The following is a 17732-nucleotide window of genomic DNA, read 5'->3' as shown; positions in this document are numbered from 1 at the left end:
CAGGATGTAAATTATATACATTTCTCTGACATTAAATGTATACTTTATACTTATATACTTTATACTTTATTGTCAACAAACAATTGATACTAGAACGTACAATCATCGCAGCGATATTTGATTCTGCGCTTCCCGCTCCCTGGATTACAAATACTAAATATTAAAAATAGTAAAAAATTAGTAAATATTAAAAATTTAAATTATAAATCATAAATAGAAAAATGGAAAGTTAGGTAGTGCAAAAAAACCGAGAGGCAGGTCTGGATATTTGGAGGGTACGGCCCAGATCCGGGTCAGGATCCGTTCAGCAGTCTTATCACAGTTGGAAAGAAGCTGTTCCCAAATCTGGCCGTACGAGTCTTCAAGCTCCTGAGCCTTCTCCCGGAGGGAAGAGGGACGAAAAGTATGTTGGCTGGGTGGGTCGTGTCCTTGATTATCCTGGCAGCACTGCTCCGACAGCGTGCGGTGTAAAATGAGTCCACGGACGGAAGATTGGTTTGTGTGATGTGCTGTATATATATATACACACGTTAAAGAAGTGTATCATAACACCTTTCACTAAAGGGGTAATTAGTGGATTCTGTTTAATTGGAACACATCAGGACCAGTACTTTCTGGCCCAATTAAGTGGCTGCCCCAATTAGTCGAAGTTTCATGGAAATAGTTAAACAGGTACAAAAAAGACAAACTACTGTTTAAATGAGTAACAAACTATGTATTTAAGTGAAATACAGAACAAATTAGAATGCTATAAATACTACTACAGTACTATAAGGTTGTGTGTTAGTCCCTAACAGCTCATCCAATGTATGCTGCACTGTTCTTTTGATGAACAAAATCAGAGCAGACATCTAGTGCAGATAATAAACTGCCTTCATACCATGCTTTCAAGGATAGCATCTTCCAAATCTTCATTTTCATTGTAACATTTAAGATGATTGTTGATACCTTCAAATTTTTTGTGGTTTCTAACTTGTTGAAGTAGTGAAATTGTTTCGTTTTCACTCCCGGCCATTTCCAGCGTCTCCAAGCCTGCAGAGAGCAGAATGGTTCGGAATTGTCTTACAAACAAGGAAAAATCTGCTACTGGGCAAACTCAGCAGGCCAGACAGCATTTATGGAAAGAGTACAGTTTTGGGCCGAAACCTTCGACAGGACAGTTTCTGTGAGAGAAAAAATGCTGAGGATCAGATTTAAAAGGTGGGTGGGGGGGGGGAGGGAGAGACAAAATCACAAGGTGATGGGTGAAACCTGAGGGGGGCGGGATGAAGTAAAGAGCTGGGAAGTTGATGGGTGAAAGAGACAGAAGGCCATGGAAGAAAGTAAAGGGGGGGAGGAGCACCAGAGGGAGGTGATGGGTGGTCAAGGAGAGAGGGAAAAGGGGATGAGGGGGATTACTGGAAGTTTGAGAAATTGATGTTCATGCCATCAGGTTGGAGGCTACCCAGACAGAATATAAGGTGTTGTTCCTCCAACCTAAGTGTGACCTCATCGTGACAGTAGAGGAGGCCGTGGACTGACATATCGGAATAGGAATGGGAAGTGGAATTAAAATGTGTGGCCACTGGGAGATCCTGCTTTCTCTGACGGACGGAGCATAGATGCTCGGCAAAGTGGTTTCCCAGTCTGCGTCAGGTCAAACTGCTGTACAGGAGGCCACACCAGGAACACTAGACACAGAATATGACACCAACAAACATGAAGGTGAGGTGTTGCCTCATCTGGAAGGAATGTTTGGGGCCCTGAATGGTAGTGTGGGTGGAGGTGTAGGGGCAGGTGTGGCACTTGTTCCGCTTGCAAGGATAGGTGCCAGGAGGGAGATCAGTGGGGAGGGATGAATGGACAAGGGAGTCGCACAGGGAGTAATCCCTGTGGAAAGCAGAAAGTGGGGTGGGGGGGAGGGAAAGATGTGCTTGGTGGTGGGATCCCATTGGAGATGGCAGAAGTTTCAGAGAATTATGTGCTGAACACGGAGGCTGGTGGGGTGGTAGGTGAGGACAAGAGGAACCCTATCCCTGGTAGGGTGGCAGGAGGATCGGGTGAGAGCAGACATGCATGACATGAAAGAGATGCAGTTGAGGGCAACGTTGACGGTGAAGGAAGGGAAGCCCCTTTATTTGAAGAAGGAGGACATCTCCATTCTGGAATGAAAAGCCTCATCCTGAGAGCAGAAGTGGCAGAGACGGAGGAACAGAGAGAAGGGGATGGTGTTTTTACAAGTAGTCCAGGTAGCTGTGAGAGTCCGGGGGTTTATAATAGACATCAGTTGATAAGCTGTTTTCAGAGATAGAGACAGTGAGATGGAGAAAGGGGAGAGAGGTGTCGGAAATGGACCAGTTAAATATGAGGGCAGGGTGGAAGTTGGAGGCAAAGTGAATGAAGTCAACGGGTGCAGGAAGCAGCACCAATGCAGTCATCGATGTAGCGTAGGGAAAGTGTGGGATGGTCACCAGTGTAGGCTTGGAACATGGACTGTTCCACGTGGCTGACAAAAAGGCAGGGATAGCTGGCACCCATGCCAGTGCCCATGGCAAAAACCTTTTGTTTGAAGGACATGGGAGGGGCAGAAGGAGAAATTACTGGGGGTGAGGACAAGTTCTGCCAGGTGGAGGGGAGAGGCGGTGGAGGGGAACGAGGAAGAAACGGAGAGCTTTGAGGCCTTCCCGGTGGTGGGGGGGTGTGTGGGGTGGAGGTGTATAGGGACTGGACATCCATGGTTGGGGCCAGGGAACTTGAAATTATTTAAAAGATCAAGAGAGTGTGAGGTGTCATGGATGTAAGTAGGAAGGGATTGAACTGGGGTGGGAATGAGACAGGGTCGAGGTATGCAGATGTGAATACGAGGAAATCTGCAGATGCTGGAATTTCAAGCAACACACATGAAAGTTGCTGGTGAACACAGCAGGTCAGGCAGCATCTCTAGGAAGAGGTACAGTCAATGTTTCGGGCCAAGACCCCTTGTCAGGACTAACTGAAGGAAGAGTTAGTAAGGGATTTGAAAGTTGGAGGGGGAGGGGGAGATCCAAAATGATAGGAGAAGACAGGAGGGGGAGGGATGGAGCCAAGAGCTGGACAGGTGATTGGCAAAAGGGGATATGAGAGGATCATGGGACAGGAAGCCCAGGGAGAAGGAAAAGAGGGAGGGGGGGAAAAACCCAGAGGATGGGCAAGGGGTATAGTCAGAGGGACAGAGGGAGAAAAAGGAGAGTGAGAGAAAGAATATGTGTATATAAATAAATAACGGATGGGGTACGAGGGGGAGGTGGGGCATTAGCGGAAGTTAGAGAAGTCAATGTTCATGCCATCAGGTTGGAGGCTACCCAGACGGAATATAAGGTGTTGTTCCTCCAACCTGAGTGTGGTTTCACCTTTACAGCAGAGGAGGCCGTGGATAGACATGTCAGAATGGGAATGGGATGTGGAATTAAAATGTGTGGCCACTGGGAGATCCTGCTTTCTCTGGCGGACAGAGCGTAGATGTTCAACAAAGCGGTCTCCCAGTCTGTGTCAGGTCTCGCCAATATATAAAAGGCCACATCGGGAGCACCGGACGCAGTATATCACCCCAGTCGACTCATAGGTGAAGTGTTGCCTCACCTGGAAGGACTGTTTGGGGCCCTGAATGGTGGTAAGGGAGGAAGTGTAAGGGCATGTGTAGCACTTGTTCCGCTTACACGGATAAGTGCCAGGAGGGAGATCAGTGGGGAGGGATGGGGGGGGACGAATGGACAAGGGAGTTGCGTAGGGAGCGATCCCTGCGGAATGCAGAGAGAGGGGGGGAGGGAAAGATGTGCTTAGTGGTGGGATCCCGTTGGAGGTGGCGGAAGTTACGGAGAATAATATGTTGGACCCGGAGGCTGGTGGGGTGGTAGGTGAGGACCAGGGGAACCCTATTCCTAGTGGGGTGGCGAGAGGATGGAGTGAGAGCAGATGTACGTGAAATGGGGGAGATGCGTTTAAGAGCAGAGTTGATAGTGGAGGAAGGGAAGCCCCTTTCTTTAAAAAAGGAAGACATCTCCCTCGTCCTGGAATGAAAAGCCTCATCCTGAGAGCAGATGCGGCAGAGACGGAGGAATTGCGAGAAGGGGATAGCATTTTTGCAAGAGACAGGGTGAGAAGAGGAATAGTCCAGATAGCTGGGACAGTCAGTAGGCTTATAGTAGATGTGAGTTCAGGACTAGCGGGTTTGTGGACCCTGGGGAGCAGACAGAAACGGGGGCGGGGCCTACGGGGTTGGTAACAGTCAATCTCCCGCGTTGCTATAACAACGCAGTGCTGTCCCGCACCCCCTCCCCGGAGAGGCGAGTCTCGCGAGAGTTTGGCGGGGCCGCCCGGGATTTGACCCGCTGCTCCCGGCTCGCGCGTCCCTAGCAACGGGCGGCGCGGCGTCGCCTGACCACAATGGGCGCAATGGCGCGGCCGGGCGTGTAGGCCGATGTTCAGCAAGCAGCACTTCAGGCCCGCGGGCTTGCTGGCAGGGATTGGGGCGGCCTCGGGAGCCTTGGGTATTTACTACTTGTGGAGGCAGCAGAGGGGCTCCATCCTCTTGGAAGCCCTGGAGGAGGGGGAAGACGTGGTCCAGCCAGGTGGGCCGAAGCAGACCTCCACCCTGGCAGATGCCCAGGAGCCCCCCAGCGGGGTCTCAGAGGAGCAGGCCGAAATCCGGTGGCACCTCGATTCCATCCAGAGCTGCCTGGACGGTCTGAGGGAAGAGGTGACCTCCCTGAAGGAGTGCATCCAAGGCTTCGTAGGGAAGCAGATTAGCGGGAAGAAGCGCAAGAGTGCCAGGAGGAAGAAGAAGAGATACGAATCCAGGAGAGACAGCGATGATTCTGCAGAGTCTCTCTCCATCTACTTCACAGCAAATGCTGAGAAAACCTCAGAGAGTGAGGCTGAAGCAGGGTTAGTCGTACTGTAATGGGCATGGATAGAGGGTGTCCAGAAGCAGAGAGTGTGGAATCCGAGTGCATGGCCGCAGAATAAAGGCATAGGGGCAGAATTAGGCCTTTTCATTATGGCTGATCCATTTTTCATATCAGCCCCGATCTTCTGCCTTCTCTCCTATCCTTTTTCACCCAGAGAGTGGTGGATATATGGAATGCTCTGCCCCAGAAGGCTGTGGAGGCCAAGTCTCTGGATGCTTTCAAGAAAGAGATGGATAGAGCTCTTAAAGATAGTGGAATCAAAGGCTATGGGGATCAGGCAGGAACTGGATACTGATTGTGGATGATCAGCCATGATCACAGTGAATGGCAGTGCTGGCTCGAAGGGCCGAATGGCCTACTCCTGCACCTATTGTCTATTGTCTATTCACGCCCTGACAAATCAAGAGTCTTATCAACCCCTGCCCTAAGTATACCCCAATGATTCGGCCTCCACAGCCGCCAGTGGTAACGAATCCCACAGGGCAAATTTCTTCTTGCGAAGGATGGAGAATCTGTGGGAACTTGTTGCCACAGAGGGATGTGCAGGCCGAGCTGATGGTTGCACCTGTGTGAAGAGGCCTCTTTTCACCCTCTCACCTTCAACCTATGCCCCCATCGTTCTTGGTTTCCCCAGCCCTAGGGAAAGAACCTTTGGTGCAAGAACTTCCAGGCATTCTGTCTTTCCTGCACAATGCTTAGTAGACCTTTTGTTTCTCTGAGACAGCTCCATTCAGGTGACTGATGCTGTTGCTCAAGTTTGTTTTCCCAACCAGTTCCCATATCCTGCAGTTTCCTGAATGTCTCAGTATCTCTTGATTTCATATATTAATTCAGTGACTGACTGAACAGCTGAAGGTCTCTGGAGTAAAGTATTCCAGATTTACAATCCTTAATGAAAGGAATTTCTCACGATCTCAGTTCTAACTGAACAAATCCTTTCCAAATACAGCCCACACATGTTCCAGTCTTTTCAGCTTGAAAAAACACCTTGGCGTATGTTCCAATTCTCTCAGTACCTCAGAGTCAGGTTTAATATCACTGACATATGTCATGAAATTTGTTGTCTTTGTGGCAGCAGTACAATGAATATAGAGAAATAAATAATTAAATGTATATTTTATATATATATATATATATATATACTGTGTGTGTGTGTATGAAATAGTTAAATTCAAAATAGTACAAAAACATAAATGTGAGATAGTGTTAATGGTTCAATGTTCATTTAGGAATCAGGTGGCAGAGGGAAAGAAGCTGTTCCTGAATTGCTGAGTGTGTGCCTTTGGGCTTCTGTACCTCCTTGCTGATGGTAACAATGAGAAGAGGGCACGTCCTGCATGATGGGGGTCCTCAGTAATGGACGTTGCCTTTCTGAGGCACTGCTCCTTGAAAATGTGGTGGATACTACAGAGGCTAGTACCCATGATGGAGCTGACTAGTTTTACAACTTTCTGTAGCTTCTTTCGATCCTATGCATTAGCACCCCCATCCAGACACTGATAACGCAGCCTGCCAGGATGCTCTCCACAGTACATCTGTAGAAGTTTTCGAGTGTTTTAGGTGACAAACCAAATCTCCTCAATCTCCTAATGAAATATAGCTGCTGTCTTGCCTTCTTTATAAGTAGCTACATCGATCCTCAGAGATATTGACACCCAGGAATTTGAAACTGCTCACTCTCTCCACTTCTGATCCTCTGTGAGCAGTGGTTCATGTTCCCTCATCTAACCCTTCCTGAAGTCCACAATCAGTTCTTTGGTCTTACTGACGTTGAGTGGAAGGTTGTTGCTGCGGCACCACTCCACTAGTTGGTATATCTCACTTACGTCTTCATCTGAGACTCTGCCAACAATGGTTGTATCAGCAGCAAATTTATAGATGACATTTGAGCCACCTAGTCATGGGTGTAGAGAGAGTAGAGCAGTGGGACACATCCCTGAGGCACCAGTGTTGATCATCAGCGAGAAGGAGATGGTATTTCCCATCTGCACAGATTGTGGTCTTCCGGTTACCTTGCGTGTGTTGTAGATAATATGACGGTTTGGACCTTTCCTTGACCTTAACATTCTAATTTGGAGATCTTCTCATTAATTGATGGTACTTGTACAAGTACATGGTTGTATGCTGTTAAAGAGAGGCTGTGTTTTTTTTTTCAGAATCAAACCAGATAGAGACACTTCAAATATAAAACTTTTAATTGGATTATTACAGCATGTAGACCTTAATGTTTGACTTTGAGATTTGCTGTGATAGTTGTATCACTCTAATACAAAATAACTAGATTAACTGAATACTTAAAGGGAAAATAACAGTGTTTGAGCTTTGCAAATCATTTTATAGGTTTGAAAATAAGAACTTATACTTCCTTTGTAATCAACAGTCAAACAGAAATCCCTGCAGGATCAGACTGCTCTATGCTCACATTTGCAACTGCAGCTCTCACAGAGGACAGGGTTGCCCTGGATGCTGACCCTTTACCTCTTCAGCTTCAAGAGGAAATTGGGTAATGTGTTCATTGTTATTTTAACACCTTTCTGTATGATATGTACAAAAATAGTAGAAATAACCCAAAACGTTGACTGTACTCTTTACCATAGATGCTGCCTGGCCTGCTGAGTTCCTCCAGCATTTTGTGTGTGTTGCTTGGATTTCTAGCATCTACAGATTTTCTCTTGTTCAGGAAATAAAAATATCCTCCCAATTATATTTTTTATTCTAGAACTCTTCACAGTAGTGAGGATCACCAACTGAAAGTCACCAAGTAGTAAACGATTTTAAAAACTTGAGGATGCCGCACCAATTTCAGGATATCATCCCATAGTTTGCATTCCATCTTGATTCAATAACCCCTTTTTTTGTTTAGAATCAGGTTTAATATCACTGGCATATGTCATGAAATTTGTTGTTTTGTGGCAGCAGTACATAATAAAAACTAAATTACAGTAAGAAGTGTGTGTGTGTGTGTTAAATAAGTCAAAAAATGAAAAAGAAAGTATTGAGGGGTAGTGTTCATGGGTTCATTGTCCATTCAGAAATCTGAAGGCAGGGTGGAAGAAGCTGTTCCTGAATCATTGAATGTGTGCCTTCAGGCTTCTGTATCTCCTCCCTGATGGTAGCAATGAGAAGAGGGCATGTCCTGGTGACAGGGGTCCTTAATGATGGATACAACCGTTTTTGAGGCATCGCTCCATGAAGATGTCCTGGATGCTGGGGAGGCTAGTGCCCCTGCTGGAGCTGGCTGAGTTCACATCTCTCTGCTGCTTATTTCACCATCCACAATTGTGGAATGTAATTCTGTTCATCGTGTAGCAATTCCAGTTTTCTGTGGTCCACATGGGGAATTTCTGTGGCAACACACATCGAAGTTGCTGGTGAACGCAGCAGGCCAGTCAGCATCTGTAGGAAGAGGTGCAGTCGACGTTTCGGGCCGAGACCCTTCGTCAGGACTAACTGAAGGAAGAGTGAGTAAGGGATTTGAAAGTTGGAGGGGGAGGGGGAGATCCAAAATGATAGGAGAAGACAGGAGGGGAAGGGATAGAGCCAAGAGCTGGACAGGTGATAGGCAAAAGGGGATACGAGAGGATCATGGGACAGGAGGTCCGGGAAGAAAGACAAGGGGGGGGGGGAACACAGAGGATGGGCAAGAGGTATATTCAGAGGGACAGAGGGAGAAAAAGGAGAGTGAGAGAAAGAATGTGTTCATAAAAATAAGTAACAGATGGGGTACGAGGGGGAGGTGGGGCCTTAGCGGAAGTTAGAGAAGTCGATGTTCATGCCATCAGGTTGGAGGCTACCCAGACGGAATATAAGGTGTTGTTCCTCCAACCTGAGTGTGGCTTCATCTTTACAGCAGAGGAGGCCGTGGATAGACATGTCAGAATGGGAATGGGATGTGGAATTAAAATGTGTGGCCACTGGGAGATCCTGCTTTCTCTGGCGGACAGAGCGTAGATGTTCAGCAAAGCGGTCTCCCAGTCTGCATCGGGTCTCGCCAATGTATAAAAGGCCACATCGGGAGCACCGGACGCAGTATATCACCCCAGTCGACTCACAGGTGAAGTGTTGCCTCACCTGGAAGGACTGTTTGGGGCCCTGAATGGTGGTAAGGGAGGAAGTGTAAGGGCATGTGTAGCACTTGTTCCGCTTACACGGATAAGTGCCAGAAGGGAGATCAGTGGGGAGGGATGGGGGGGACGAATGGACAAGGGAGTTGTGTAGGGAGCAATCCCTGCGGAATGCAGAGAGAGGGGGGGAGGGAAAGATGTGCTTAGTGGTGGGATCCCGTTGGAGGTGGTGGAAGTTACAGAGAATAATATGTTGGACCCGGAGGCTGGTGGGGTGGTAGGTGAGGACCAAGGGAACCCTATTCCTAGTGGGGTGGCGGGAGGGTGGAGTGAGAGCAGATGTACGTGAAATGGGGGAGATGCGTTTAAGAGCAGAGTTGATAGTGGAGGAAGGGAAGCCCCTTTCTTTAAAAAAGGAAGACATCTCCCTCGTCCTAGAATGAAAAGCCTCATCCTGAGAGCAGATGCGGCGGAGACGGAGGAATTGCGAGAAGGGGATGGCGTTTTTGCAAGAGATAGGGTGAGAAGAGGAATAGTCCAGATAGCTGTGAGAGTCAGTAGGCTTATAGTAGACATCAGTGGATAAGCTGTCTCCAGAGACAGAGACAGAAAGATTTAGAAAGGGGAGGGAGGTGTCGGAAATGGACCAGGTAAACTTGAGGGCAGGGTGAAAGTTGGAGGCAAAGTTAATAAAGTCAACGGGTTCTGCATGCGTGCAGGAAGCAGCGCCAATGCAGTCGTCGATGTAGCGAAGGAAAAGTGGGGGACAGATACCAGAATAGGCACGGAACATAGATTGTTCCACAAACCCAACAAAAAGGCAGGCATAGCTAGGACCCATACGGGTGCCCATAGCTACACCTTTAGTTTGGAGGAAGTGGGAGGAGCCAAAGGAGAAATTATTAAGAGTAAGGACTAATTCCACTAGACGGAGCAGAGTGGTGGTAGAGGGGAACTGATTAGGTCTGGAATCCAAAAAGAAGCGTAGAGCTTTGTGACCTTCCTGATGGGGGATGGATTTTCACCCTGCCCTCAAGTTTACCTGGTCCATTTCCGACACCTCCCTCCCCTTTCTTGATCTTTCTGTCTCTGTCTCTGGAGACAGCTTATCCACTGATGTCTACTATAAGCCTACTGACTCTCACAGCTATCTGGACTATTCCTCTTCTCACCCTGTCTCTTGCAAAAACGCCATCCCCTTCTCGCAAATCCTCCGTCTCCGCCGCATCTGCTCTCAGGATGAGGCTTTTCATTCTAGGACGAGGGAGATATCTTCCTTTTTTAAAGAAAGGGGCTTCCCTTCCTCCACTATCAACTCTGCTCTTAAACGCATCTCCCCCATTTCACACACACCTGCTCTCACTCCATCCTCCCGCCACCCCACTAGGAATAGGGTTCCCCTGGTCCTCACCTACCACCCCACCAGCCTCCGGGTCCAACATATTATTCTCCGTAACTTCTGCCACCTCCAACGGGATCCCACCACTAAGCACATCTTTCCCTCCCCCCCCTCTGCATTCCACAGGGATCGCTCCCTACACAACTCCCTTGTCCATTCGTCCCCCCCCATCCCTCCCCACTGATCTCCCTCCTGGCACTTATCCGTGTAAGCGGAACAAGTGCTACACATGCCCTTACACTTCCTCCCTTACCACCATTCAGGGCCCCAAACAGTCCTTCCAGGTGAGGCAACACTTCACCTGTGAGTCGACTGGGATGATATACTGCGTCCGGTGCTCCTGATGTGGCCTTTTATATATTGGCGAGACCCAACGCAGACTGGGAGACCGCTTTGCTGAACATCTACGCTCTGTCCGCCAGAGAAAGCAGGATCTCCCAGTGGCCACACATTTTAATTCCACATCCCATTCCCATTCTGACATGTCTATCCACGGCCTCCTCTACTGTAAAGATGAAGCCACACTCAGGTTGGAGGAACAACACCTTATATTCCGTCTGGGTAGCCTCCAACCTGATGGCATGAACATCGACTTCTCTAACTTCCGCTAAGGCCCCACCTCCCCCTCGTACCCCATCTGTTACTTATTTTTATGAACACATTCTTTCTCTCACTCTCCTTTTTCTCCCTCTGTCCCTCTGAATATACCTCTTGCCCATCCTCTGGGTCCCCCCCCCTTGACTTTCTTCCCGGACCTCCTGTCCCATGATCCTCTCGTATCCCCTTTTGCCTATCACCTGTCCAGCTCTTGGCTCTATCCCTCCTCCTCCTGTCTTCTCCTATCATTTTGGATCTCCCCCTCTCCCTCCCACTTTCAAATCTCTTACTAACTCTTCCTTCAGTTAGTCCTGACGAAGGGTCTCGGCCTGAAACGTCGACTGCACCTCTTCCTAGAGATGCTGCCTGGCCTGCTGCATTCACCAGCAACTTTGATGTGTGTTGCTTGAATTTCCAGCATCTGCAGAATTCCTGTTGTTTAGGAATTTCTGTGGGCCAAGTTTACAAAGTTTCTCAACTCCATTGACATTTCTAAATGTTATTAAGTTTATGAACTCTGAAATTCATTTATTCCAGTCATGCAATGGCAACGAATGAAACAGAAATGGAAAAGGATGAAGAAGATGTCAACGACTTGGTACAGGCTCTGAATTTCTCCCCTCCACTGGAGCATGAGGCCAACTCCATACAGTGCCTGCAACCTCCTGAAGGTGATAAAAGTGAAATTACCTCCCTGCTGCATGAAATTGACAGGTTGCATGACGGAACCAAGGAAGAACAAGAGCAAGGATTCAAAGTCCTTTTGGACTATAAAAATAAGGTAGCAACAAATCAAAATAGTTTGTTCGATTCACTTCTTTACAATTATTGTAATACCCACAGGTGGATTTCGGTCATTGGGATCAGTACGTTTTGTCCCAATAAGCAGTTACCCCAATTAGTCAAAGTTTCATGAAAATCATTAAAAAAGTATTAAACAAACAAACTGAGTAACAAATTATGTATTTAAGTGAACTGCAAAACAAATTCGAACACTACCAATATTACCACAGCACCATAAAACTGTGTATTAGTTCCTATTAGTTATTGACAGGAATTCATCCAGTGTAGGCTGCCACATTCTTGTGATTGACTGTAAAGGAACAAAATTAGCGCAGATACATAGTGTAGATAATCGGCTGCCTTCACACAATGCTTTCAATGACTACATCCTCCAAATCTTTATTTTAATTATAACTTTCGAGGTGATTGGCTGTTCTAGCCTCGAGAGATGCTGGTTGTTTGGTATGCAGTTTGTTTTGTACAAACGTTACTTTCTATTCATAAGCAATTTTTTACATCATTTCCTGCACGGATTAATTTGGATTTTCACTTGAAGCACAGACAGTAGAAAGACATTAAACTTCATCCACTATTTTCCCTTGAAACAGCAATATCCACTTTCACAGTTTTTTCTTTAACAACGCTGAAGAAAGCTTCCGGCTCAGCTGATTTTTGAGAAGGTGTGTAACTCCCTGTCTAGCTTTGTATGCAAAGTACTGTGAAGGTTGTAGATTGTCAATACCTTCAAATTCTTAGTAGTTTCACTTCAAAGTGAAATTGTTTCATTTTCACTCCCAGCTGTTTCTGGGATCTGTAAGCCCGAATGCTTGAAACCACAGTGAGCAAAACAGTTTGGAGTTGTCTTGCTACTTATTTCTCGCCAACTATCAGTGACAAAAATCAGTTTTTTGAACACAACCACACACAACTGGTACTATTTAAAAGCTGTTAACTCTAAACACTATCTAGTCTCTAACAGCTACAGAACTGCGTGCATCTGACACTAGTTAGAACCTATTCGGCAACTGTCCCCTGTCCCAAATACATGAAGGAAATCCCATCTATTTTCTCGATTAGTTTTTGTTATGTAAGAGTTGTCACAAATAAGTTGCTGCCCTGATTAACTGATGACTCAATTAACCAGAATCAACTGTGTTGATTCTTTACAGTTATTCCAATACCATGAATCATGGACAAATACAGAGAGTAATGCTTTGATCAACTGACTAAGTGATTCGTTAAATTTTTTGTTTAACCAGTTGAATTCAAAGTTTCCGACAATAATACTTTAATATCAATGTGCCCACTTCATTTTCCCCTGATCCCTGCCTGACACCCACTCCCTGCAATTAACTTCAAAGGTCATCCTGGAAGCCACATTGTAAATGGTGGCATGCAGAATAAATATAGCCCTGTCATCACCAGACACGTTCTCAGAACAGAGGAAATTAATCGCGAGTGAAAATCAACATCCTCTCTGGGTACCGTGGTAGTGCAACACTATTACAGCTTGGGACATCGAAGTTTGGCATTCATTTCCAACGTCCTTTGTAAGGAATCTGTACATTCTCCCCATGGAGTGTGTGGGTTTCCTCCCACAGTCCAAAGACGTACCAGTTTGTAGCTTAAATGGTCATTGTAAATTGTCCTGTGATTACACTAGGGTTAAATCATGGGGTTGTTGGGCGGCACAATTCCAAGGGCTGGAAGGGCTTATTCTGCACTGTATCTCAATAAATAAATAAATAGATAGATAAATAAATAAAATTGTAGCTTCAACATTGATTCCGTGAATCTCTAGAGAAACCGATGTGTTTTCTGGTTCCTGGTCACTCCTTTTTCTGTTGCTATTGTTGGGTGACTGTGAATCAAGACGCCCTGCAGATCATGAACACTGAGATGAACTGAGTATGGATTCTTTTGCTATTGTGTTTTATATTCTGTGTTTTTGCTCGTTATTTTTTGCCATTTGCCCGATTTGTTTTTGGGCATGGGGGATGGGTTGATGTTTTTCCTTGAATGGATTCAGTGGCTGTCTTCGTTTCATGGTTGTCTGTGGGACGACGAATTTCAGGGTTGAATGCTGCATACATACTTCGATAATAAACGTACTTTGAATCCTTTGAAATTGCTAATTAACTAAAAAGTTAGGTATTATTATAAACAGATTCATTTAATTTCACTTGATTATGAAGTAGGGAAGCAATAAGTTATAATGCAGATAAAGGATTATTGACCTAGCATTTTCTATTTTAAATCTAGAGATTAGCAAAATGTTACAAATCTAATGCAAGGATAAATAGATCGCAGCAGTTTCCAAAAACTTTGTTCATGTTCAGTTGCTGTTTAGAAATCTGCAATAATAGAAGTCTGTATCAATAATGCTTTTTTTCTCCCAGCCAATAGGTCTTGGTAAGACTAGCAAAGTGGCATTACAGTGAACCCATTTAAAAGTAAAGTAAATTTATTATCAAAGTACATTTATGCCAGCATATACAACCTTGAGGTTCATGTTCTTGCCAGTATTCACATCAAATACAAGAAACACAGTCAAATCAATGAAAGACTGCACCCAACTGGCTGGACAGGCAATCAATGTGCAAAGGACAACAAATTGCAAAAACAAAAAGAAATAAAATAAATAATATTAATGATAATAAATAAATAAACAAACAATAAATATCGAGAATATGAGATGAAGAGTCCTTGAAAGTAAGTCCATAGGTTGTGGGAACAGTTCAGTGATGCGGCAAGTGAAGTTGAGTGAAGTTATCCTCTCTGGTTCAAGAGCTTGACGGTTGAGGGGCAATAACTTCCTGAACCTGGTGGTGTGGGTCCTGAGGCTCCTGTACCTTCTTTCCTGATGGCAGCAGTGAGAGGAGAGCGTGTCCTCGGTGGTGGGGGTCCTTGTTGATGGATGCTACTTTCCTATGACAGTGCACCGCAGATCTTTGTAAGGATCTTCTTCTTCTTCATGTGCCTTGCGTGTTACACGCTTGGCGATCATGGCTTTCCACATTGAGCGATCCCATGCAGCGTCAATGATATCTCGCACAAACAATGATATCTGTTCTTTCACAGTGTCCATATATTTTCTTCTTTGCCTTCCTCTTCCGCATTTCCCAGGCATACGGCCTTGTAATGTAAGGCATTCTATTTCTCCCTTTCTGATGACATGGCCCAGGAATTTAAGTTTCCTCTCATTTAATGTTCTCATTAAAGATCTTTTTGTCTGGGCACATTGGAGTACTGTCTCACTAGTTACCCTATCTCTATATGAAATTTTCAGCATTCTTCTAAGAAACCACATTTCTGTTGCTTCTAAGTTTCTTTGGCGTTCTGGTGTTATAGTCCATGTTTCGGAAGCATACAGCAAAATTGACCAGATGTAACATTTTAGTAGCCTAAGCCTTGTTGTCATAGAAATGTGTCTGTTGGTAAAAACGTGTTTCATTTTTTGGAAGTTAGTTTTAGCAATGGCAATTCTTCTTTTTATTTCTACTTTACTTCTAGCATCTTGTGATATAAAACTACCAAGGTAATTAAAGCTGGTCTTTTGTTCAATCTCTTGGTTACTGATGTACAATTGGCAGTTGGGAGTATCCTGCTGTTTTGATATTACCATACATTTGGTTTTTTTACAGTTGACGGTTAGACCAAAATCTGCACTTGTTTGTTTTACTTTGTCCAGGAGGATTTGTAGGTCTTCTGCAGCTCTTGCTGTTAGGGTGGAATCGTCTGCATATCTTATATTGTTGATGTTAACACCTCCAATTTTTATCCCATCTAGGTCTTCTGTTTCTCTGAGAATCATTTCACTATAGATATTAAACAATTCCGGTGAGGCAGCTGGAAAAACCCACCCGCATTCCATAGAGAAGACCTACAGACTCCTTACAAATGACATCAGAATTGGGCTCCAAACTCCGACGTCCCGAGCTGTAATAGTGTTGCACTAACCACTGTGCCATCTGTGATGCCTTCAGCTGATATACAGTACATACAGCTGTCATGTATCAATTGTATCTTGTATGTTTTCTCTGAACTAGGGAAGGACCAGGGTTTTATAATCGTACCAATATTGACTTCAGGTTGTACTCAAGGATTACTCTCTGGTGTCTCAAGAATGATTCTGAACAGTATTTAGACCATGATCGATATTGCCAAATAAGGATTATGCAACCATTATTACATTACAGATCAAGAGCCCACATCAGAAAATATTCATCAGTTAGAAAGACGTCCCATGGTTGTAAAAAGGTGAAAAGTCCTTATCAACGTAAATGCAAATCTTATTTCTTACTTCACTAGATTCTTGGTTAGTCGGGGTGTCAAAGTTTACATGGAGAGGACAGGAGAATGGGGTTGAGAGAGAAAATAAATCAGCCATGATGGATTGGCATAATTCTATTCCTTTGTTTTATAATCTTATCAGAGGAACTACTGAATGAAATAAATGTTACTGAGTCTTCGTAGTATTACCATGGTGTTTGAATTAGTTTTCTCATAACTTACAGTACGGCAAGAGAAAAGAGTTCTGCTGGCGGATGATTCGTGCCTATAGTGACATGTTCCAGCTGACAGAAGATAAAGAAACTCAGAACTGCTATGCTTTGGCAGGTAGGAATCTTATTATAGAAAAATTAAAATCTAACAGTGTCTCCTTTTTGCCAAGTATGATTACTGTAATAAGAGTACTTTGGTCTTAATCCACTTTCTAATCAACATGAGTTCACTAATCGATACAGGTGATGTGGAGAAAATACTCACTGACTGTGTAGAAATGTAGATCCATTCATTATCTTCCATCTCATTCTTTTTCTACCACAAAACCTGCAATTTAAAGATCTAAATTGTATATGTTGCTGCTAGAACACCAAACTGACATGCTAAGGAATACCAGGAGGACTGCAAGAGTTCAAGGTGGCAGCTCATCATCGTCGTCTCCTTGCAGTCAGGGATGGTCGAGAAGTCAGTGATACCCAAACCCTGAAAAATGATGAACTTATGAAGGTTTATTCGATGCCAAAGTGAGCTACAGTATATATCATGCATAGACTGTGATAATAAAGTGTAAGGTTTGTTCAGTGCCAAAGTGAGCTATATCTCGTGAATAGACTGCTAATTACAATCTAAGGTTTGTTCAATGTCAAAGTGAACTCTATCTCTGTCTATGCTAAATACAATCTAAGAGAACAATAGTTAGATACAGAGAGCAGATAATGTGTTTGCAAGCAACACACACAAAATGCTGGAGGAACTTAGCAGGCCATACAGCATCTATAGAAAAAAGTACAGTCGAAGTTTCGGGCCGAAACCCTTTGACAGGACTGGTGAAACAGCTGAGGTGTAGATTTAAAAGGGAAGGGAGAGAGAAGCTCTATGTGACTCCCTTGCTCATTTGTCCCTCCTCACTGATCTCCGTCCTTGCAAGCGGAACAAGTGCTACACCTGCTCCCCCACGACCATTCAGGGCCCCAAACCGTCCTTCCAGGTGAGGCAATACTTCACCTGTGAGTCTGTTGGGTCATATACTGTGTCCGGTGCTCCTGGTGTGGCCTCCTGAATATCAGTGAGACCCGACGAAGGTTGGGAGACCGCTTCGCCGAGCACCTATGCTCCGTCCTCCAGCAAAAGCAGGATGTCCCAGTGGCCACCCATTTTAGTTCCACTTCTCATTCCCATTTCAGTATGTTTATCTATTGTCTCCTCCGCTGTTGTGATAAGGCCACACTCAAGTTGGAGGAACAACATCTTATATCCAACCTGATGGCGTGTACATTGATCTCTCGAGCTTCTGGTAATCCCTCTCCCACCTCACCTCTCCATTTCCTAAACCCATTTCCCTCTCTCACCTTATCTCTTTGCTCACCTGTCACCTTCCCCTGGTGCTCCTCCTCCCTTTCTTTCTTCCATGGCCTTCTGTCTCTTTCACTGATCAACTTCCCAGCTCTTTACTTCACC

The 17732-nt window shown here is 45.1% G+C and overlaps 1 protein-coding gene across 3 annotated transcripts in view; it reads left to right on the top strand.

Moving 5' to 3' along the window:
- Window positions 1–4336: 4336 nt before the first annotated feature.
- LOC140204424 (regulator of microtubule dynamics protein 3-like) overlaps window positions 4337–17732 on the top strand; it is a 39737-nt gene continuing 26341 nt past the window's right edge. For all 3 annotated transcript variants that reach the window (XM_072271146.1, XM_072271145.1, XM_072271147.1), the window contains exons 1-4: window positions 4337–4902; window positions 7306–7428; window positions 11523–11766; window positions 16286–16388. In XM_072271146.1, coding sequence (XP_072127247.1) covers window positions 4436–4902; window positions 7306–7428; window positions 11523–11766; window positions 16286–16388 — 937 coding nt within the window. In that variant the 5' untranslated portion in view covers window positions 4337–4435. The remainder of the gene's footprint in view (window positions 4903–7305; window positions 7429–11522; window positions 11767–16285; window positions 16389–17732) is intronic.

This window comes from Mobula birostris, chromosome 10 (genome assembly GCF_030028105.1).
Source record: "Mobula birostris isolate sMobBir1 chromosome 10, sMobBir1.hap1, whole genome shotgun sequence".
NCBI classification, from domain to species: Eukaryota; Metazoa; Chordata; class Chondrichthyes; order Myliobatiformes; family Myliobatidae; genus Mobula; species Mobula birostris.
This window is presented reverse-complemented; position numbering and strand designations above follow the sequence as displayed.